The sequence below is a fragment of the Marmota flaviventris genome, chromosome 2 (genome assembly GCF_047511675.1).
Source record: "Marmota flaviventris isolate mMarFla1 chromosome 2, mMarFla1.hap1, whole genome shotgun sequence".
NCBI classification, from domain to species: Eukaryota; Metazoa; Chordata; class Mammalia; order Rodentia; family Sciuridae; genus Marmota; species Marmota flaviventris.
The window spans coordinates 4,148,433-4,171,076 of NC_092499.1; the positions used below are offsets into that span (position 1 = coordinate 4,148,433).

General features: G+C 47.7%; 1 protein-coding gene across 2 annotated transcripts in view; it reads right to left on the reverse strand.

Moving 5' to 3' along the window:
* Dync1h1 (dynein cytoplasmic 1 heavy chain 1) overlaps window positions 1-22,644 on the reverse strand; it is a 64,921-nt gene that overhangs the window by 28,908 nt on the left and 13,369 nt on the right. For both annotated transcript variants that reach the window (XM_027946647.3, XM_027946646.3), the window contains exons 5-32: window positions 22,195-22,381; window positions 20,485-20,756; window positions 20,160-20,387; window positions 18,193-19,269; window positions 17,307-17,486; window positions 15,637-15,786; window positions 13,327-13,473; window positions 12,177-12,317; window positions 11,648-11,824; window positions 11,444-11,554; window positions 11,246-11,365; window positions 10,416-10,655; window positions 8,399-8,554; window positions 8,136-8,249; window positions 7,791-7,901; window positions 7,505-7,714; window positions 7,200-7,346; window positions 6,831-6,997; window positions 6,560-6,733; window positions 5,861-6,026; window positions 5,588-5,776; window positions 5,078-5,272; window positions 4,189-4,471; window positions 3,667-3,767; window positions 2,499-2,658; window positions 1,237-1,480; window positions 880-1,063; window positions 520-732 (exon numbers count right to left, since the gene is read on the reverse strand). In XM_027946647.3, the coding sequence (XP_027802448.3) occupies window positions 520-732; window positions 880-1,063; window positions 1,237-1,480; window positions 2,499-2,658; window positions 3,667-3,767; window positions 4,189-4,471; window positions 5,078-5,272; window positions 5,588-5,776; window positions 5,861-6,026; window positions 6,560-6,733; window positions 6,831-6,997; window positions 7,200-7,346; window positions 7,505-7,714; window positions 7,791-7,901; window positions 8,136-8,249; window positions 8,399-8,554; window positions 10,416-10,655; window positions 11,246-11,365; window positions 11,444-11,554; window positions 11,648-11,824; window positions 12,177-12,317; window positions 13,327-13,473; window positions 15,637-15,786; window positions 17,307-17,486; window positions 18,193-19,269; window positions 20,160-20,387; window positions 20,485-20,756; window positions 22,195-22,381 (5,844 nt within the window). The remainder of the gene's footprint in view (window positions 1-519; window positions 733-879; window positions 1,064-1,236; window positions 1,481-2,498; window positions 2,659-3,666; window positions 3,768-4,188; window positions 4,472-5,077; window positions 5,273-5,587; window positions 5,777-5,860; window positions 6,027-6,559; window positions 6,734-6,830; window positions 6,998-7,199; window positions 7,347-7,504; window positions 7,715-7,790; window positions 7,902-8,135; window positions 8,250-8,398; window positions 8,555-10,415; window positions 10,656-11,245; window positions 11,366-11,443; window positions 11,555-11,647; window positions 11,825-12,176; window positions 12,318-13,326; window positions 13,474-15,636; window positions 15,787-17,306; window positions 17,487-18,192; window positions 19,270-20,159; window positions 20,388-20,484; window positions 20,757-22,194; window positions 22,382-22,644) is intronic.

Consider the following 22,644-nt stretch of genomic DNA (forward strand, 5'->3'; position numbering starts at 1 on the left):
TATAGACCACATCCACACGGACCTTTCTCAATTGTGGGAGGTCCTCCAGGCTCCTCAACAATCGCACAGCAGATCCCCCAAGGACAACAAGGCCAGATGGCGGCCACACCTATAATCCCAGCTGTTCGGACAAAAAGGCAGGAGGGTTCCAAGTTCCATGCCTGCCTGGGCAACTCTTCGTGAGACCCTCCCCAGCCACAGCCATGGTTTAATTCAGTACAGCGTTTCTCAGGGCAACACATACAACTTGCACACACAACACGAAGAGGAAGAGAAGAAACCAATACGGAACATAGTCATATACTCCTCAGCGACTGAAGCTGTTAAACTAGTACTGGAAAATCCCGTGAGTAGGAGTTTTACTGGCTTAAGCAAATTTCCATTAAAATCATGTCTTTGTCCACGTTTTTAGGGAATTAATCATACCACATAAAGGAAATTTCCACGTTTGCTATCTTGAACAGGCCCTGGGGGAGCGCCTCCCTGTACCCTGAGAGCACACAGCCAACAGCCCTGTACCTTTTCAACCCACATTCCACCAACTTCTTCTCCATCGCCGTACGTCAGGTACATCTCCTGACACACTTTCTTCAGCTCCTCGCGAAGGGCAGTCATTTCACCCCGGTGGTACTGGACACCAGGGAACACGTCCGACAGGAGGCTGAAGAGCAGCGGGATGTCCTCTGCCACCAGCTTGGGCACCATGGTCTCACAGACACTCTGTATCAGGATCTGTTACAGGGGCGTGGGGAAGTGTGTTCCCTCAACTCTCTGTCAATCAGTCCACCCCACCCATCCTGACATGTGAGTCACAAGAGCACGCGAGTCAGGACTTAAGAGACACGAAGTCTGAGAGGTCAGAAGGATTTGTGTACAAACCTCTTGCTCAGGTAGATTTTCAGCAATTTCTCCTTCATCGACGGCTTCCCCTCGTTCCTCTTTCTCCCTCTTTATCTTCTGAATTCTCTCCCTCTTCACGTTGCCTGCACTCACCAGCACACTCTTCAAAGCCCGAAGACCAAAGTCATAGTGGCTCTGAGAAGAGAGCTGCTCATCGCATAATCTAAGAAAGAAACAGAGGTTTTCTTGAAAAGCAGTACACTTCAAGCAATGACAGTATTAAGGGCCAGGGAATCAGAGGCAAATACTTTAAAGATATGCCACAAATACAGACAGAAATTCCAGGGCTACGTGGGCACAGGCTGGAACGTGTGTGTGGATCTCTGGGCTACTCACTTAAAGAACGGGACAATTTTGTTGGCGAGAACTTCGGCGGTGCGGAAGCCCTGTGAGTACAGCATGACCTGGGCAATCAGCTGCCGGTCAGGCTTGGTCATGGCCAAGCTCCGGAACAGCTTCTTGAGGTTGTCGGGGAGGTTGGAGCGGCCTGCGTAGCCAGGGTTCATGGTGATGAAGATGGCCATGTCCGGGCTCACCTTGACTTGCTTGTTCAGCAGCTCACAAGTGATGGGGGCAGAGGCTGGAATCAGATGATGCCATTAACACTTTTAACACGGAAAAACCTGTGGAAAGTTCTCTAAAAATGGGCAGGTCCCCAGCACTGCAAAACAGTCCCTAAGATGACAGGGCACCCATTCTGCTGGGGCCTCCGAGCCCAAAGCCCAGCATCCTGGGGAGCCAGATGCAGGCTTGGAGAAGGGCTGCTCTGGCTTCCCCACGGCAGCCCACTGGTCCTCAGGGAGACCTATTTGTACACGCCAGGCACACAGGAGTGGCATGCAGACACCCAAGGCAGGGAGCTCCTGGCCTGTTCGTGCACCATGACACCAGTGGCAACAGGACAGCTTAGGAATGGAAATGCAGTACAGAAGGGAATGTGTCCATGCTCTCGCATGCCTGGTGGCTACAGCACGAGGACCACCTCTTCCTAGGGCCCTCGAGTAGTACACACAACCCAGCCCCTCTTCCTACCCCCGAACCACTCAGGATTGTTTATTCATGAGTATTGACACAGACGTAAGGACCGCTTTGACACTCCTGTGTGTTATTTAGGAGGTCTGGGAATTCTCTGTAAGACAAGTTACCACTATTGTTGAATAACAGGAAACAAAACAGCCTGTGGACCTCGGTAGGGAAACTCACGCCCACCCAATTTTGACATGTTTCTTTCAACATCTGACCCTGACAGTGGGCCTGATGGCAGATCAGATGGCACAACGTGGGCCCACAGGAGCTGGGGGCCTGGCTCCCTGGGATGTGGGCAGGGGGCGAACCGAGGGCTCCTGTGGCAAATGCCGTGTGGGAAAGTTCAGGCCCTGGCCTGGCAGAGGAAGCCCTGCTGCAGGGCATAAGTGTGGGTGAAGTGTGCCCAGCTCCAGCAGTGGCCACGAGCCACTGACACAGAGCCACGGCTCTGTCCCCTTGGTCTCTGGCCTCGGTGCACGACAGGGCCTGAACGGCGTTTTCACGCCCAGATCAGCTCACGTCAGAATTCCCTCTACCTGCTCAAGAGTGGTTTTTAAAAGGAGGCGTCTTACTCTTGTCATAGTTGGGGTTGGAGTGCTCCCGCAGTGCTTCCTGGATGCACTGCACCTGCTGGGACACGGCGGAGAGCATTCGCTCCTCCAGGCGGTTAAACTCGTCAAAGCAGCCCCAGGCGCCCACCTGGCAAAGCCCCACAAAGATCCGTCCCATTGCCTGAAATGGAGGGCAAGAGAGAAGGTGAAACTTCTGCCAGGGACTGCCCAGTACACCCCAGTGTGGCTGTACTCAGAGACTCAGGCTGTCTGGAAGTAGTTAATTTTTGTGATATTGGTGACTGAACTCAGGGATGCTCTACCACTTAGCCTTTAATTTTGAGACAGGGTCTCACTAAGTTCCCAGGCTGGTCTCAAACTTGCCCTCCTCCTGCCTCAGCCTCCTGAGTTGCTGGGATTACACACATGTGCCACTGTGCCCAGTTAGGACTGCCGTTCTCATAAGAGGATGGAGATACGTAAACTCTCTTTCTGTGTGCACCAGAGGAAAGACTGAGGTTCCACTGGGAGGGTGTCTGTCTGCACACCAGGAGGGGCCTCGCCAGGAGCTAAAGCTGCCAGAGCCTCGATCTTGGTGAGAAGAATGGCCCCTATTGGCTAGGCCGTGCGGCCCATGGTAGTGGTACCCAAGACATCCTGGTCTCAGCGTGGGCTTTACATAGAATACTGGCTCTGGAGACTGGTCCAGCCTTGGGCAGGTCAGGAATTCCTGAAAACCAGAGTCTCAGCCGCCTACTGAGGTGGTTGAGGGTGAGGTCCGAGTCTCACTGAGGAAAGGGGCCAGCACCTACAGACAGCATGACCACCGTGCAGGTGGACCAAGTTCTCCTCCTGTGCCCAAAAGCTCCCACTGACAAAGCAGATATTTTTGTTCTACTACTTTTTGTTTCTCACACATAATAATGTTTATTTCCAGACACAGGAGCTTAGCATTTCTGGATAAATGACAAACATTTAACTTTGAGAACATGAAGTTAGAAATCAATTTCAAAGCACAGTTGGATTCCTCCAACACTGAAATAATACCTGTCCCTATTGGACTTGGAAAACCATAAAAAAAAAATCACACTGAGTTGCAAGGCTGGTGGCTCTGAGAAGCCAGATTCAGTGTTCCCATGTGACCCCTTCAGGACATTTGATTTTAGGTGGATCTGATAAAGCTTCTTACCTGGAAGTCAAAGGTTTCATCGCAGTTGAAAACTAAAACAAACCGCCCAAGTTGATGGCCCAAAGCCTTGACGGACTCTGTTTTCCCAGTTCCAGCAGGACCTATTATTTGAAGAAAAGTAGTTGAGAACCTGAATCTGCTACTTAATGGGAATATAACTTTAAGAGAAGAGTAAAAACTAACTTTTTGTTGTTGTTGTTTTGGTGGTATTAGGCTTGAACTGGGGGGATTTCTACCACTGAGCTACATCCCAAGCCCTTTTTAAGTTTGCCTAGGCAGGCTTTGAATTTGTGATTCTCTTGCCTCAGCCTCCCAAATTGCTGGGGTTATAGGTGTGTGCCACCATGCCTGGCAAAGCAATTCACTTTAAAAGTAAAAGCAGATACAACAAAGGCAAACAAATTTAAGTTTTCAGAATGTACCAACTGTGTAATTAAGAAATATATCCAAATCCCTAGCTTAGCCTTTTAAAATTATGTCTACCACATGATTCTTTCTATCCAGGTTTATGGAGTAACTTACCAAATGGGGAACCCCCCAGCCTGGCCTCCAAGGCTTGTGTCATCGTCAAGTAGCAGCGATCAGTGAGAGGGGTCTGGACCAGCTTGTCCTGAACACCCAGGTACTCAAAGCCATAGTTAAATTTGGCATTTGCCATTTGAATTGACAACTGCTGTAACACATCGGTTTGCTTAGGGTCAAAGTAAAATCGCATCTGGCTGAGCCATTCAAAAGATTTGGCGTTGTCAATCTTGCTTTTTATCAAAGACCTGGTGACATCTCTCTGGTGAACCAACTCTGTTATCTGAGGAAATAAACGTTTGGCATAAGATAAAGTAACACTCAAACCAAGCATTCTCTGGATTATTTGCTAAATTTAAATTGGGATTCTATGTCCAGTTATAGTGGCTCTCGGTAAATACAAAAAAACTCAAGTTCACCTCCAGAGACAATAGCAAAACCTCTTGTGACACAGAATTGAGAGATAGAGCAAAACAAAGAAACAACAAACAACAGCACCCATGCCGATACATAAAAACTGCAACTGGCATAACATGGGGCAGGGGAGCGGCTTTCTCATGTCTGCCCAAGAGTAGGGCCCACCTGGGCTGGGCTTGGAGCCTGAGAGCTCCCACACTGAGGCGCCCAGCACTGTCTTGGCCACTTCTAAGAGGACATGAGGAGGAGTGACAGACTCTGACCAAGGCCAGGATGCTCTCCTGCCTGCAGTCATCTGACCCTGGAGTACAGCTCAACAGGAGCACAGAGCCAAAGACCCCCGGAGAGCAGGAACATGTCCTCCACTTTTTTGTGACACTGACAGGAATGTGTCCTAGGTGTGGCCTCTTTTGCCTACGTGGGTTGAGGTGTGAGGGCGTAGAGGTGAGGAAGGGCCAGGCTCGAGACTCACCAAGTGCTCCAGCTTCCGCCTGCGGAGTGGGGGCTGCTCCATGAGGACCGAGTCTGCCAGCACATTGAGGGTGGCCTCCACGTTGCTCAGCACGGAGTGTAGGGGTGCAGCGTCCCCACCGCCTCCAACGTTGCTCAGGGCACTCTCCACGTTTTCAGACCAGGCAATCTGGGCCGACAGCACCACAAGCTGGGCCTGGCAGAAACAGGACACAGGTCCACAGGGTCAGTTTTTTTTTTTTTTAAATATTTTTTTTTTATTTGTAGTTAGACACAATACCTTTGTTTTATTTTTATGTGGTGCTGAGGATCAAACCCAGGGCCCCGCACGTGCAAGGTGAATGCTCTGCCGCTGAGCCACAACCCCAGCCCTCGGTTTGTGTTTTTGAGAGAAGGTCTTGCTTTTGCTCAGGCTGGCAGAGTTTATGGGCTCAAGGGATCCTCCCACCCCAGCCTCTGGCTTCCAAAGGGTCACCTGTAAAGTCAGGCAGTGCTTTCATCCATAGTTTACCTGATACTTATCAATCCATGTGATGTAGGTATTTGGATCAATTGATGTTGCTTTACCAAAAATCTCTACTTCTGTAACAGATTCAGCAAGAAGTTTAGCCAGGGTGACTCTCATTTCCTTTTCCACCAGTGTGAGCCACTCATTGATTTTGGGATGTTCTGTGATGGACACAGGAGTTTTAAACATAACCTGAAATTAAAAAGAAAAAATATGAATTAGGATGTGCAAAGATATGAAAGCAGTTTTCTAAATCTGAAATGTAGATTGTCCTACCTCTTCTCCTTCTCGGGATGAAATGCCCAGGACCACAGAGTTATCTTCATTGAGGATGATGCTTGAAACTCCAGCAAACATCTTCTTAAAGTGTTTCTGTAGTTTAGCTACATTCTTGCTATTTCCAATGATTTCAAGCAAATCTTCATCACCCACAAAATAGAACCTAAAATTAAATAGCATTTAAGTGGCTATTATTATTTGTACAAAAGTTAGGAAAAGTTTCAAATTGTAGGAAGACAAAGAAGATGTGGCTACTAGTAGAAAAATCTCCACCTTGAATTCAGATTATATCCCAACTTCTTTTAGCCCTCAGCAAAAGATATATGCATTTATTCAGTAAGATTTAAGAAATAATTCAATGCCATTTACCCTTACTTCATCAAGTCATTTTTTAAAAAAAAATCTGCTCTAGTCATTGTAAGAAAATTGTTCATAAAAAAGAACCACCACTTAGAAACAATTAGAGTCCTCGGAGGGACGCAAGCTGCCCTGAGGGGAAATGAGAGCCACCCTGTGAAGCCTGACAGAGCCGAGGAAGACACTGGATTGAGAGTGCCACTAGAAGTCACTGCATGTGAGCTGAACGGTGTTCATTCGAGGACTACTGGCTAACAAAACTGACAACACTCAAGCCCAGAAGGAAAAGCACAACTGAAACCCACTCCATTTCAGTCTGAGTCAAAGCAAGCACCTTACCTGGGGAAAGAGGATCGCTCTCTTTCCAGGTACTCTCCCAGTGCTTTCTGGATCTTTCCTAGCAGGTCTGCCAGCCTTTCCAGAGAACGCTGCACTCCCTGGATGTTCAGAACATCCATAACAAGGGGAGACTTGGACACTTTTTTCATCAGCGCCAAGAATTCCGTGCTGATGCTATGGACAAAGTTAAAAGACAACACGTGTGTCAGCCTCTATGGAGGGTGCTTTCCAGCAAAAACTACCAACACCTGGCCCCAGTTAGAGGTCATACCTCTGGAAACGCTGGGTTTCCACGGGTAACAGGTGTTTGATGTCCGCGCTGCCTGTGAAGATGCCTTCCAGGTAGACCCATCGCCTCTGCACATCAATCCACACGTCGAAGAGAGCCATGATCCGGTTCAACTTGTCTTCCCAGCTCAGGGCATCCTCTTCGAAAACCTAGCAGGTACACAAAAGGGCAAAGCTCATCTGCTGAGCTTTTCACTCATGGATCTGAGAAAACTCACTGAAAAATGAAGACTGGGATCCCAGAAAAGCCATCTGACTGATGTTTTAAAAAGCAGGCACCTCGTCAGTGCAGAAGTACAGCAATGGAGGCACAGAGCTCTGCCCAGGGAGCAGGTCTCCCCAGCAACCATACCTTGTAATATGGAGAGAGTTTCATGGCAGACACACTGTTGATGTGCTCCTTGACCTTGTTGAATAGGTCATCCCACCCTCGAATCAGGCGACACTTGTTCTGATAGTTGACCAAGTCGAGTTCATAAGTATTCCACACTTCTCTTATCTAAATTGAAACCAGGAAAAGGCATGTTATCAGAATGTCACTGGTCTAACTGCCCAGGGACAAGGGTTATGGGGATGTAAGGGACCACAGGTGACAAGGTTTCGTTTCAGTGCTCAAGTCTACACAATAGCCTGAACACATCCAATCCTGTTACTGACCTGCTTCAAAAATTCTTCCAGGGCCATCTCTCCCTGTGCCACAAGCAGTACATCCTTGACAATAGCTTCGTTTTTCTGCAAATCGACGTCCCAGATCTGGCCAAGGGTCAGCTCGGAAACCACCCAATTCACATGCAGCCTCTTCATCAGCTGCTTCCAGTGGCGGTCTTTCAGTGCTTCAGATTTCAGCTCGATCACCAGCATGTTCACCTACACGGAGAGGGAACCCGGTGCTGGGCGGGTGTGCTTCTGGTGGCCGCCCACTGCCCGAGGCTCTCTGGCCTACCTTCATGTAGCCTTTCAGCAGCCTCTGAACAAACTCGTAGGAGGCGTACTGCCGCAGGCGCGCGGGGAAGCTCTTCAGCTGGTTCAGCAGGCCATCCAAATTTTGTCGAAGCTGTCAGAAGAGACACACGATGATATTTAATTGCTGACATTTCTTTAAATGGTGAAATATTTAAAAATGGTTTTGAAATAAGCTTTACATTAGTCTGTGTGAATAATGTTAATGACACACAGGACATTAAGTGACATTTATGAACTCTAGTTACTTGCTTGCAAGGTTCCTAAATGAAGTCTGTAACTGATACTACAAAGGCACACACCAAGCAGCTACTTTGACAAGACCTACCTTCCGAGGCTGTACTGAGACCCAGGGCTGCTCCTTCATCTGATCGATTTGCTCCCAGACCTTAGATAGCTCTGACCAAACGCCTTTGAGGTCCTGTAATTCCTCTAAAGCCACCTATGATTAAGAATAGCAAAGCAGTCAAATGGTGGAAAGAGCAAACAGCTCACAACTAACAAAGAAAAAGGAAATCACACCAGACTCTGGCAGGGGTTCAGCGGCAGAGCCGGGCGGAGCGGAACCCCAGCTAGCTCCGTGGTCGGTACCTGCACGCGCTCCTCGCTGCCGCTGAGGAGCCCACTGTCGGTCAGCTCCAGCGCCTCCTTGGCCTTGGCGCACTTTTCCCTGTCGTCCTTCAGCCTGCCAAACTTCCCCTCGTATATGGTCAGAGCCTGCAGCGCCTCCTCTGGGCGAAGGTTGCCCTAAGAGAAGCCAGAGCACAGGGAATCTTTGGGAGAGGAAAGCTGTGGCTTATGCGAGGGCCTACTGAGCTCCTGGGAATTCCTGACTGAACGCGTGCACGGGGGTACGCATTCAACAATCGTCCACGTGGGCCTGTGCACAGGACTGGCTGTGAGTGTACACCAGTGCCTGGGAGGCGGAGGGAGGACAGGGGCCGTTGGCTGGGCGCGCTCAGGCACAGCTCTCGAAGCCAAGGCCTGGGTTTCTCTGACAAACCATTGTTCCCCATGAAGAAAATGAGTGGCAGGAGATGGGCCTGGTTCCCCACGAACAATACAGTTAAAGATTTCCTGTCTGAACCCATTAACTCACAGACAGACACAAAGGACAAGTGCAGAAACTATCAGTTTTCTACCAGAGGAGAATCCCACCTCAAACTTAACTCCACCACATTCCTGGCACTTCACCAAGCTGAGTTGATCCACAAGAGAACCTTGCTACTGATTAACACTCATTCCCCTACTGGAGGGAGCGTTTGTAATGAGCAGTGATGGCCTCAGTGAGAGCAGATCCTCTGAAACACAAAGTAGAACCTGCAAGGGCCCAGCTGCACACCAGGCCTCTAAACTAGAGGAATATTCTGGATACCTTAACTTCCTTTCCTTTTTTCCCTATGCTCATCTGTACATCTAAATAAGCAAAACACTGAATTCTACCCCAATAAGCCAAAAATGCCATTATCTACTTTCTGTCACCTTTCCATGAGCACAACCTGCCACTGCCCCTCCTTCAGGTCTCCCTTCACCATGCCCTTCCCAGACACAGCAGTAGCCACTGGCACGCTCTGCCACCCTGGCCGGCACCTGCCTCAAGGGACATGCTTTTCTTGTTAGTCATTATTACCTCTCCCCCGACAGGAGCGTGGGGGCTCTTGTCCCTTTCACTACTGCTGCTAGGACGAAGCCTGGAGCGTTGGTGCTCAGTAAACACTGGGACGATGGAGCGCAGGCGGGTGGACAGCAACAGAACCTGCCTCCCCACAGCACACACTGCCTGGTGGCACTGTGAGGCACATCCCCTTTACAGAAACCAAGGTCTGATTTATTTATTTTTAGTACTAGGGATTGAACCCAGGGGTGCTTTACCACATCCACAGCCTTTTTATTTTTTATTTAGAGACTTGGTCTCACAAAGTTGCTTAGGGCCTTGCTAAGTTGCTGAGGCTGGCCTTGAACTTGTGATCCTCCTGCCTCAGCCTCCCAAGCTACTGGAATTGCAGGTGTGCATTACCACACCGGGCCCAAATTCTGATCTTTGAGCATGCCTAAAGGAAAAGACTAAAAACAGAAAATCTTTAGCTCTCAAGACTATACCCTGATTTAAATGATGGTGTCTCTGGGTAATGAGAGGCCCAAGTTGGCTTTTTACTCACCATCTACAAGTATTGGTTTTTTTATGCACACCAGGCAAGTACTCTTCCACTGCACTACACCCCAGTTTTGTTTTGTTTGGTACCAGGAAATAAACCCTAGGTGCTTAACCACTGAGCCACATCCCCAGTCCTTTTTCATTTATTTTGAGACATGGTCTTGCTAAGTTACTTGAGGCCTTGCTAAGTTGCTGAGTCTAGTCTAAAACATGTAAACCTCCTCCCCTCAGCCTCCCAGGCCACTGGGCTCAAGCCATCCCCTAACCCAGCCTCCCAAGCAGAGGGCCCACAGGTGCATGCCACCATGCCTGGCTGCAAGTATTGCTTTTTTGTTACAAAAAGGGGGGAAAATTCTCTAGTACTGGCAAGCTAACACACCAGCAAGGCTTTCTAAATCTGAAAGAAAGTTCTCCAGATCATGCTGGTGGTCAGCATGGCCTGGTGAGGCTCACTGTGACTGGCTTGGTCTTCTCCCAGTCTGTCAGCAGGTCAGTGGTGCGGCTCTCCACAGCCCGGTCCTCCTGCACGATCTTCATCTGCAGGTTTGCCACCTGCTGCTGGATGGCAGAGTCCTTCCGCCGCATAATGTCATTGAAGGCTCCCCACTCTCCCTCGATGTTGTCGATATAGAGCCAGGAAGGTGGGAACTGAAACCTTTGCTTTTCCAGCAGGCGCTGACCATTGCGGTAGAGCTTTGAAAGTTAAAAGACAAAGTGATTTTTTTGCCTTCTACAGTAAGAGAAACTACTGTCAGAGTCCCATCACAGAGAAGACATTTTGAGCATAAAAGATCACAACTTGTTCTTGTACAACCTTCCAGCCTGATTACTGTGGTCAGAGGGCAGCATGCCCTGGGAGTCCAACATGGCTGACTAGTTACTGCACCTAGTTGTACCCAGAGGGCCTGAACAGGACATGAGAGCAGACAGGGGCTGAGCCTCACCCTATTCCAGAATCTAGAAAGGATATTCGAGTCTAGTGACTTGAAAGCAACTGCAGCAAATTGAAGAGAAAAAACAAACAAAAATCCAGTTGTTCTCAAACCCTGTGTGCATGGGAATCACCTGCAGAACTTTTAAAAATGCAGACTCCCAGGATGGTGGCCTCAGCAATGTATTTCAACAAGCACATCAGGTGGTTAGGAGAGGACAGGCTGTAGACCATACGTAAAAAAATGTGCTTCAAGAGTCAAGTCAGAATGTCCCCTCGGAAGGCAAAACATCACAAAACTCAAACTCAACTAGTGTCTTTGCTCGAGAAGTTACCTATCTGCAGAGCTCACCTCCACTTGCTTCTCAAATTGCTTGATCTTCCGCTTCAAAGACTGCACGTAGGTGATGAAGGTCACTGCGTCAGAGGTGCTGGCGGTGTCCACGGAGTGCTGCTCCAGCTCTTGGCGAGACTGTTGAGAGAGAGGGCTGCATTTGCCCCTGGCCAAGACTCCCAGCAGCCTAGTTACATGCAGAATCTACCTCCTCACCTTTGAGATCTGGGAATGGAATTCGGTCATGTTTGAGCCCAGCATCTGCCCAAATTTGCTCAGGACCTCTTTATGCCAGGAGTCATACTTCAAGTTCACCTTGGACTGCACCTGGGGTGAAGCAGCACACAGCAGCAGGTCAGCAGTTGAAGAGCGGTGCTGATTCCCAGGTGTCCCGGCACGTCAACAACACCACGAGCTCACCTTGCCATAATCTATGACCACTGGTCCAAACTCCTTCTTGGTTTCTGCATTGTCAAAGGTCCCCCTGGCCTTCCTTATCTGGACCAAGAGGGCTTGCCACTTGTTGAGATCTTCGCCCAGCCTGTTGTAGATGTTCTCAGCCTGCATGTCCCATAGGCACTGATACTGGAGCCAGACCTGCATGAAGAATGAGGTCAAACACTACTGCTCCGTTGTCCAGAATGAGACAGTCCCTTCACATTCCATTAAAAAGATCCACATGTTCTCAGCATTAGAAAAACTCACATTTCACATGCTCAGAACTTTGATATCAAAAAAAGAATAAAATTTACTGTTCTTGAACATCACAGTTAAAACCGAAAAGTACTTGTCCCAGTTTTACTTTTTGCTTTAAAATTAGTAAATGTTACCTAGTGTCCCACATTAGGGACTGTCGAGATCCTTCAGCTCTACACTCTGTCTCTCCTACTCTGAAGAGTCTTGGAAGACTCTAGAGCATAAGTAGGTGAAGTTCAGAAAGGCCTCCTACCTTAACGTACTGCTCGACCTCAGTCACGATGCCCATGACAGCAGAGTAGGACTCCTCCAGGGCGACAGGGCCGTCGGGCATGCGCGTTAAAGCATTGCGGTAGAACTTCTCCTCCTCAGTCAACTCGTAGTGCACGCCCACCTGAGCAACAAGCCACAAGTGAAGCCAAGCAGTATGCAGTAGAACTCCCAGAACCAGAAGGCCACAGGACAACGGGGGTGACCCTGCTGTGACTTGTGATATGTACTTCATGTGACAGGAAGACTCCAATAGAGGGAAGAACCCAGGGAAAGGAAACAGGAGCTAGTGCACTGAAGAGGGCTGACTTCAGTGTGTCAAGTTTGGAGACAAACAAGAGAACAATGCAAATAGAATTGCAGCTACTTAAACCCAGAAGCACAACAAGAAGGATCCTAAAGATCACAGGTAGACACCTTGAGGGGCAGGGCCAGCACGCACAGCTTGGCTCTGATTAGCTGGACATTGCCAAGTTTTGGGCTAACCACTGACAAAATTTCAAACTATATCAGTTAACTACTTGAACATCCTAAAGAACTAAGTTGATGTCGAAGCCAAGGAAAGAGGTAAGTTCTCAATAGGATCACTAAGTTCTAGAAGAGTCTGCTGTAGTTGTGGAATCTTTTTACTTGAAAACCACTGGTCCTATTTAGAAGTTAACATTGGCCAGAGGCCAGGGAGTAAATGGTGTTTTTTCATTTGGTTCTACCAGTACACTAACAAGAGTATGTCACATCTGGAATTTACTTTAAAATAATCTGATAGGAGTGGGAAAGTAGGGAAGGAAATATAAATGAAATAAAATTGGTCACAAGTTGAAAAGTAAATCTGGATGGTGGGAGCTCACAACTCCTGCTACTTCTGTGCATGTTTGAACATTTCTCTAATAAAAAGTGGGGACAATGGAGAAGCAGCGGTTACTGAGGTTCCAAAGACACTCATGGAAGGACATTCATGGAGAGACAGCCAAGACCTAGCCACCAGTGCCAAGTGTCTCCGTGGAAGTCATACAAAGCCTCCTCTAGGTCTCCCTAAGGATCCGGAAAGACACACGAAGAGCAGTGTCGCAGCACCCCGCCCCTAGGAGAACCCTGTTCAGAGGGCACACGCTCTAAGACCCCAGAAGGCTGACCTGGTATCTCTGACTCTGGATCCTGGGGAGGGACAGCACAACCATCTTCCATGCAAACATTTCCTGATAGAGCTTGTATCTGCATTCTTCAATTGGCGGATTCAAATAGATTACCTGATTGGTTATTCTTAGCTCATGAACAACATTCTGTAAAAGAAAGGTCTCATTATTTATACAGCATTATATTTCAATAAATATATTCAAGATTGTTTTGAATCTTAACTTTCTCTAAATTATTATATTACTTCAGTCTGAACAACCAAGTCTGTCACTTTATTAGAGGACCTTGTGATAATTTCACGTTTATGATGTACACCCTTGCCACTTATATCATAAGGTAAAGGCAAGTGGGGTGCAGTGGCGCACGCTTGTAATCCCAGCAACCCAGGAGGCTGGGGCAGGAGGATCGCAAGTTGAGGCCAGCCTCAACTACTCAGTGAGACCCTGTCTCAAAATAAAAAAGGGGATCAGTGGTAAAGCAACCCTGGGTTCAATCCCCAATACCAAAAACAAATGAATAATGCATGAGAACTGGGGCTGTAGCTCAGTGGTTCAGGCCCCCCACTCTCACAGTCGAAGGCAGGCACTGCTCTATCTCCTCACGGTCCCTAGTGTCTGGGTATCGAATACACAGCCAATGCTTAATTGAGCACCCTGAGACTTGATGTCCCTGACCTCTGTTGATATGGCCACCTGAAGCCCAAGAAGCCAAGGCCCCGATGCAGGGAGAGTAGGTGGGTGCTGGCTGCCAGCCATACACGACAGGAACTCTGGTTTACCAAGCTGAACTAATCTGTGCCACCTGCCAGTGCTTTAAGCTCCTCTAGAATTCCAACTCAAACCAGGTAATTTTCCCACTTCAGATAATTTATTGGCTTAGACATACTCATTGTTCCTCTGTGACTGAGTACTTTAAACAGTATGCTCCAGGGCGCTGGGGCTGGGGCTCAGTGGCAGAGCGCTCCCCTAACATGTGCGGGGCCCTGGGTTTGATCCTCAGCACCACATAAAAATAGACAGATAAAGGTATTGTGTCCAACTACAACTGAAAAATAAAAAATCATAAAAAAAGTATGCTCCAGGCATAGAATACCTATAATACTAAAAAGCGAAAAAACATTCAGGCATTAAGGGTTTGGGAAAGGGAAGAAAAAGATAAAAAAGCCTCTTTGCTTCTCCCAGTTCAACATCTGCACCTGCGATTCTTCTGGGCTTACATTCTGTGAGCCCTTTTTATTGTCAACTGTAAACACAGAATAAGTGCCTGGCTTATGAACTGCAGGGCGACCTCCCACAGTGGCAGACAAGGTCTGTGGGCAGAGTTCTAACAACAGAACTGCACAAGTCTCTGGAAAGCTCACCAAGTGCTGGCTGACCACTCCTTCACACAAGCGGAACACAGACAGCTTGCAGACAGAGACTGCCGTCTGCAGGGGCAACCCCTGGGCTGCTTGTACTTACACAAGACTTGGATTTAGACTTCTACTTGTGGGCAGAGTGTGTCCAGTTCATGAAATAATTTCTGAATAGTTCATGAATGCTTGGTAGGCAGAGTCCCCAGTGTGGATTCCTTTCTAAAATTTATGTATTTATTATTTTTTAAAATTTTTACTTAGAGACAGGGTCTCACTGAGTTATTAGGGCCTCACTAGGTTGCTGAGGCTGGCTTTGCACTTGTGATCCTCCTTTGCCTCAGCCTCCTGAGCTGCAGGGATTATAGGTGTGCACTACCACACCCACCTTAAAGTTTATCTATTTTCTTATTACTTCCTTCTTTGAAATTATCTTAGGCTTATAAGTTGAGTAGTGTCACCAACTCTCATGTAAACACCCTTCACGAGGACAGAAACGCTGTGAACTATGGTACAGACTTCAGTCAGGTCCCCAGGACCTGATCCAAATGGCTACATGACACTTGTCACATCTCTCAATCACTTCCAACCTGTGACATTTGTCTAGTTTCTCCTTGATATTCAGGACTCTTCAGTCTGGGATTGCAGGACATTTTCTCATGGCTAGAATGAGACTGAGGACTCCGGGGAAAGGCCATAGAGGTGAAGTGCCCTCTGATCACACATCACAGGGCACGTGGTGTTAACTTAGGTCACCAGTTATGGTGCCATCAGGTTTCCCTGCTGTGGACTGACTTTTCCATAGCACCTCCACCTCTTTAGGTGCTGGGGTGGAGCCCAGGGCCCTGCGTGTGAGCAAGCGCTCTGCCACTGAGCCACACCCCCAGTCCCCATGGGTCCTTCCAAGGGGAGGACTATTTTGCTCACTTGCACATGGGATGCCACAAGAGGTACTCACTTTGATCTTGGGCTCTCCACCAGGCTTGTGACTGACTTGTGGAGCATCTGTATCCATGTCAACTTCTGCTTTATCTTCAGCCTGTCCAAGAAGGACCTGGGTCCAAGCTCTGAGGCCAGCTTGCAGACGAACGCCCAGTATTCTCTCAATCTACAGAGAAGTTAGTGTCAGAGAACAGTGCTTCTTCCAAGTCAGCTCACAGACACACACATCAGAAGGCGTCGGGGTCCAAGATGGAAAGTTCCTGCCTCTGACCCTCAGCCTCACTTATCAAGTTCCCAGCCTCACACAGCTCATCTCAGGTTCTGTGCTGCGTCTCTGGACCAACTGAACTTCTATCCTCCCAACTCACAAGAGGCCTTGTGCCATGCTGCCGCAGTCCGGCTGCAGCAAAATAACCGGGGGGTGGGGGTGGTGGTGGGGTGGTGGTGACGAATAACTTGTGTACGTTGATACAGCAGGAGTGGAAGCCCTTTATTGTAGGACAGGAGCGGTATTTATACATTCCACACAGCTTATCTAATTAGCATAAACTAGATACATCAGTCAACCAATAAGAAATCTCCACACTTAATGGCTCGCTGGTGTTACTTCACAAACCACTCCCTCTGGCATTTTGCCAGGCGCCATCCAGACTTGTTTACAGACTCTAACATTTGCTAGGCGCCATCCTGACTTGTTTACAGACTCTAACACCATGCAGCAGATTCAGTAAAGGTCTTAGTGATTACTTAACATGAAAGAAAATTCACAAACGTGTTCTCCTGGTAGCCTCAAAGACAAAACTGGGAAAACTATAATTTGGATATGAAACAATAATGACATCTTCTAGATTTAGAATTAGACAAACAAATTTCTTAAACAGACATCTGCAGGCCTTTGTTAATTCTGCCTTGGGTCACACAACCATCCGAGAGTGTGGTGAGGACTGTGGGCACTGTCAGATTGTGGGTTCAGTAACTCCCCTCCAACAGTGTCCCTCTGTGTGGATGAATACACTGCCAAGGACCTATCTATTTAAAGAGAGAAAGGAAAAAACACAGCCTGGAAACTGACCAAGTGCAACCTCTAACCTCTCCTACCAAATTCTCCTTCCTAAGACTCCACTGCTGGACTCTCCAATCCAGTACTGAGAGAAGCACAGCCCTTGCCCTAACCCCAGGGGTGAGCAGAGAACCTCTGCACCAGGAGCAAGAGGAGCTTTGTGCTAGGTGTTTCTTCCCAAGTTGATTGTGGCAGGGTAATCAGAGAAGGCTGCCTGAGGGCTGGGAAAGACAGGCCAGGGGCCAGGGGCATGGCTCACTGGTAGAGGCAGGGCTGAACACACTTGAGGCCCTGGGTTCAATCCCTAGAACTACCAAGAACCAAAAAAGTCAACCTAAATCATAAGAGCAGAAAGGAGACGGGCAGAAAGTGCCAAGTATCTAGCAAATAAAGAGACTTTCTCTTCCCTGACCGCTGTTGCTGTCAGCTCAATGCTGACGTGGGTACTGGCCTGTAGAGGCACAGTTGAGCTCTAGCATCAGTTAATCAAGACTCTGGGGGGAACTGGACTATCACTGGTCATTTCTAAGGAAAGCAGCTTTTTAGTGAGATGGACAAGCTTACTGAAAAGGGTCCACTCCCACCTCACCAACAGCATGAAAAGCGGTCTCCCTGACCACCCTCACCTCCATGTCAAGCTTGTTGACCCAGATGGGCAGATTGGAGTAGGAGTGCAGGTTTAAGTCGTCCACGGCTTTCTGGACTCTGTTCAAAATCTCTGAGAAGGTCTTATGATCATACATGCATGTTTCCAAGGAACGCACTTCCAGGTCTATTTTTTCTTCAATGATCAGCAGATCATCCACCTACAGGAAGACAACAACAATTAAAACGGATGTTTTAATTTTGATTTTTCTATTTTTTATTTTTCCTATTTTTTATTCACTTTTTCTATTCCTTTATTGTTGACACACTCTTCTCAGTTCATTAACAAAAGCTGTGGCTGAGTAGTTCTCAATAAAGAGCCAATCTTTGCTGTCAGGGTGAGGAGGACACTTATCCCAACGTGTTCCTAGAGGGAAAGGCCTGGGGTGCCATCAGGCCCTCTTATTCCTGCTCACAGGAAGGACAGCCTCTGGTTGCTAAGTCCAGGAGAGGGAAACCAACAGCCCCGCCTGCACCCCCAGGAGGAAGGTGGCTGCATACAGATGAGTGGTAGTGTGGTGTACTCACTGTGGCAGACTCCGGGCCAGGAGGCCTACAGCTGTCTGAGGGAGCTGGAGCCTGGGAAGGAGGTCTACCTAGTCTCGTTCTCCCTTGATCTCTCTCTTGGTTGACAGCATCCTCTGACCCTCTCCACTCCTCAGTTTCTAAGCTTAGGGTGTTACTTATCAGTCTCCCGAAAGCCCTATTCCCAACACAGAGCAGGGGGGACATCAGCTCTTCACCCTCTGAGCTCTGGTGGCCCCAGGTTGCATCTTCTGTGGGAGGATGCATGAACTGACTTAGCTAGGACACTAGGACACATCCTAGGGATTCACTGCTAGGACTCGAGCACTAAATTAGAGCCACCTTTTCCTGGAAGTTGAAGACAGTCTCTGCCAAGCGCTGCACGTAGGGATCAAGTTTGTAGGACTCCCACACCAGGGCAATGCCTTCTGCGATCAAAGCCTGCACCTCCTTCTTCAAGCCAGCCACAAGGAGCGAGATGGTGTTCCGTTCCTCCACCTTCTCGCAGGTGCGCTCGTAGGTCCGGACACTCTCGATCAGAGAGATGGCAAACGGGTAGAGCTGGTTTGCTTGATGAGCCTTGTTCACAATGGCCAGGGGAACCCGGAAGCCGAGCCACTTGAGGTTTCGGACTTCCTTTGAAAGTGTGATGATCTCAGGAAGGAAGTTCACTTTCAACTTGAGGACATTTCCTGTCCGGCCGCGAACGCGAGTACTTTCAATGGTAAAAATGCGGCCAGAGACACCCAGGTTGCGCTGCTGCACCTTCCTCGCCCAGTCGTCGAAGATTTCCTGGGTGTTGAGCTTCATGCGGAAGCTGTCCCCGTCCTGCTTCAGCTTCTGGCCCTCCACGTGATTCTCCCAGCCCTTGCCAAGCACGTCCTCCACTCGCTTCATGTAGGCCGTGAGCTGTCTGTCGATCTGCTTAGCCCAGATGATGGACCCTGACACCGGGGGCAAATCACGGACATGACTCATCTTGCAGGCCTGGCTCTGGGGGTACTGGACCTTGAACTTGTCATGGAGAGACTCAATGTCATCTTTCACTCGCTGGATCAGCTGGGTCTGGTACTCACGAATGGCCCCACGGATATGAGGCCTGACAAACAGTGCGTTGAACCTGGAGAAGATCCTGAACATCTCGTTGGCATTCTTGGCTGTGCCCAGCTGGTCCCGGAGGCGAGCAGTGATACGGGTCTCCACCCGGTCGATCCGCTCGTCGTACCTCTTCATCGCAGCCTCCCAGGCCTCGGTGCCCTCTTTGGAGACATCCAGCCCGTCCACTTCCTTGACGTTCTCGTAGGCCAGGTTGACTTCCTCGATGGCATTTGCATCTGCAGCGTCGAAGAGGACCTCCGCCACTTTCATATCCTGGGGCTCAGGAACCTCCCCTTGATTCTGTTGTGCAACTGCCGTGACCTAGAAGATTTGTAACAAAAATTTATCAAATGAAGAGTTTTATTTTGTTATACACATAAATTACTAGTCAGCAATATAGGTTTTTAAACTTTTAGTGATACATTTTGTAACAAGATCTCGACAAAGCCAAGTAAATATGACATATTTTAACTGAACAATAGAGATTTTCTGAAAATATGATTGTTGGATTACATTTATAATGGAAGAAAAGAACAGGTGGAGATGACAGGTGACTCTTGAAGAGCCAAAAGAGGCATGTACCTAGAAATAAAAGGAACCATGGTTTTCTTTTAGTCAGTCTCAGGCACACATGATCACATCCACGTGTTAGAGGTGAGGAGTCTGAGATAAAGCAGTGCAGTGATGTGTTCAAGCCACACAGCTGACAAATGGTGAAGCAGGAACAAAACAGCCAGGCATCTGGCTCTGGGGTCCATGCAAGGTAAAGGAGGGAAGGAGGGAAGGAGGGAGGGAGGGAGGGAGGGAGGTAGGGAGAACATAACGAATCTGGACTGAAATGCTTAATACATAATCCATCGCTCTTCAAGACAACAATAACATGAAGAAGATGGGCTCCAGGGAAAGAACCATTCAGTGCCAAGCAAAAAGCAGGATTTTTTTTTTTTTCATCAACAGGCATTTAGATGGCACATGAAGAGCTCTTTACTTATTTATTTATTTAGATGCCAGAGATTGAACCCTGGGACATTTAACCACTGAGCCACATCCCCAGGCCTTTTTAAAAAATTTTTTTAAATTTGAGACAGGGTCTCGCCAAGTTGCAGAGGCTGGCCTTGAACTTGTGATCCTCCTGCCTTAGCCTCCCCAGCACTGGGATTACAGGCTCGCTCCACCGTGCCTGGCACAAATCTTTAGAATGCAAACCTCACCTGTGGCCTGAGGACTCTGACGATGACAGCTCTTAGTTGCTCGTGCTGGCGTCTAAATTTTCTCATTTGATCGAGGCGAGCTTGAAGCTTTCTGTGAGCAGGGTTAATACGCCACACCATCTTCAGATTTTCTTCCCTTTTTCTTTTGACAATGTCTCTCAACAACACCTGAAGCTTCTCATACTCATCATCCCAAGTTTGAAAAACTTCAAAGCAAGCTACCATAACCTAGGATAGGACATGAATCCAGGAAAAGAAGTTTATTATTAAAGCATGCTTTTACCTCATTGCTCAAAGATTGGTTTTCTAATATAGTAAAGCTTACTTTTTCGAATTCTTCATAAGCAACATGCATCAATTTTCTAGTACCCAATACTTTGAGTAACTGAGAACTCAAGTCTCTTGAAATTGCTTCTACCAAACGCAGTGCCCTCTGAATGGGATATTTTGTGTTTCGGATCTTTCTCAAGTGGGTGAAAATGGCTACAAGCGCCTGCCGTATCTTGTCCAGCTCAGTTGCAGACAGTAAGTCATTCAGAGGGAAATCTTTCATTAGAGGATTGTAGTCATTCACTGTTTCCAAAGCTTGTTTTAGACCTAGATTGACAGATAAACAGTTAAAGGTCTTCATATAAAGTAATATTAAATAAAGGAAAACGTACCCTTACAAGGGAATGGTCTGATGTTGCCTGGGGTCCAGTGACACAGAAACCTCCTAACATCTGAGAAAGGGATGCTGTTAGCAGGGTAACCCTGGTGTGGCCCTGGGTTTGCTTTTTTTAAGAGTAAAATCAACTCATATGCACTCTAAACACTGTGGGCAGTTACCTTGTGGATTTTATTTGCATTCTATATCATCTGCATGTTCTACCAATTACAATTAAGTTTAGAGAAACTAAAGTTTTGTCATCCTTGAAAACACTAAGATTTCCTAAGGCTCAGGTGAGGGGAGCGTGTTACTGACTTCTCTTCCTGGCATAAGATTTAGAAAGAAATAAAAATTTCACGTGTTAAAAAAAAAAAAAAAATTGAAGTACACGTTTCAGCGGTAGTGACTGCCCAGACAATGTGCACAATGTGACTAATGTAACCAGAAGGTTTTACTTGGAATCTCCTCTAACATTTAAAATGTGGGTACCATACCTTTTACGGGGGGCTAGGGAGAGGAACATGAAAAGCAGTCTTTTTTATTTTTTGGTTCTGGAGATTGAACTTGGGGGCACTTTACCACTGAGCTACTTTCCAGCCCTTTATGTTTTTTATTTTAAGACATGGTCTTGCCTAAGTTGCCCAGGCTGGCCTTGAACTTGTGATCTTCCTGCTTCAGCCTCCCAAACGTCTGACACTATAGGCGTGTATCACTGCACCTGCTTGTGTTCATGACTTTGTCTAGTAAGTATCTGTGGGCATAGACTTGTAAAGAAATGCCTCACAGTACCTGGTCATTCAAACATTTGTGTCCCCAGTATAATGCAAAATCACGCTGTTCCATACTCGGAAAGTGAAATTTACTTTGACTACTCAGAATAGGGAAGAAGACAGAGGGGAAGGCAGCAGGTAAAAAGAGGAAGAGAAAGCAGTACCAACGGCTCTTCTTCCACAGCCCCCTGGGCAAGGAACTTCTGCTCAGTTTAAACATTTTGCCATTATAAAAAGCACAACTGACTTTATACAAAAAAAAGTGCAACCCATATAAGGCAGGCAGCTGAGAAGCAGGAGGGACACTCCAGGCTCACTGAACTAGTGCCTGGAGACTGCTTCATGTTCTCAAAAGCCCTGGAGGGAAGAAGGTATGTGGGAAAACCATTTTAATTCCTGGAACTGAGGGAAAGATGAGACAGGATGCAAGAGGGAAAACTGAAAAAGAGTACAGGGTTGAGGGTGTAGCTCAGTGGTAGAACTGGAGACTGGTATGAGTGAAGCCCTAGGTTCCATGCCCAGCACCAAACACAGTATTTATTCATTTTCACCTAAATGACCATGTAAAAGACCTCACAAAACGACCAACAACTTATCAGATCATTGTGGTTTTCACCTGTGTCTGTGTCAAAACTGACAGTGGCGTGGAAACGCTTGCCGTGCTTCAGGATATCCAGAGTCAGGAGAACTTCTGGGCTCTCCCGCTTCTCCTGGATGCGGTACAGTGCACGCTCCAAGTTTAGCCAAAAACTGATTTCCTGTAAGGCTGTTCCTGATGCAGGATCTCGATCAAGTTTGGTCACCTTTTAAGACAATAACATTCAGGGGTACTCACTATTTAAACAGAGAAGGAAAAGTATCATTAATGAAACACATTACAACTTAATTTTTATACCTCAAGTCAAAGGCATGAGCCTGCTCAAGATCAAAGCTCTCTCAGGGTTAACATTAAACTGTTCAAACTGCATCTGACCACTCCACCCAGACCAGGGCTGATCGATCCTGTACTGAGCATGCCCAGAGGCAGGAGGGGCCCCACCACCAGCTGATCACTTACTGACAAAGC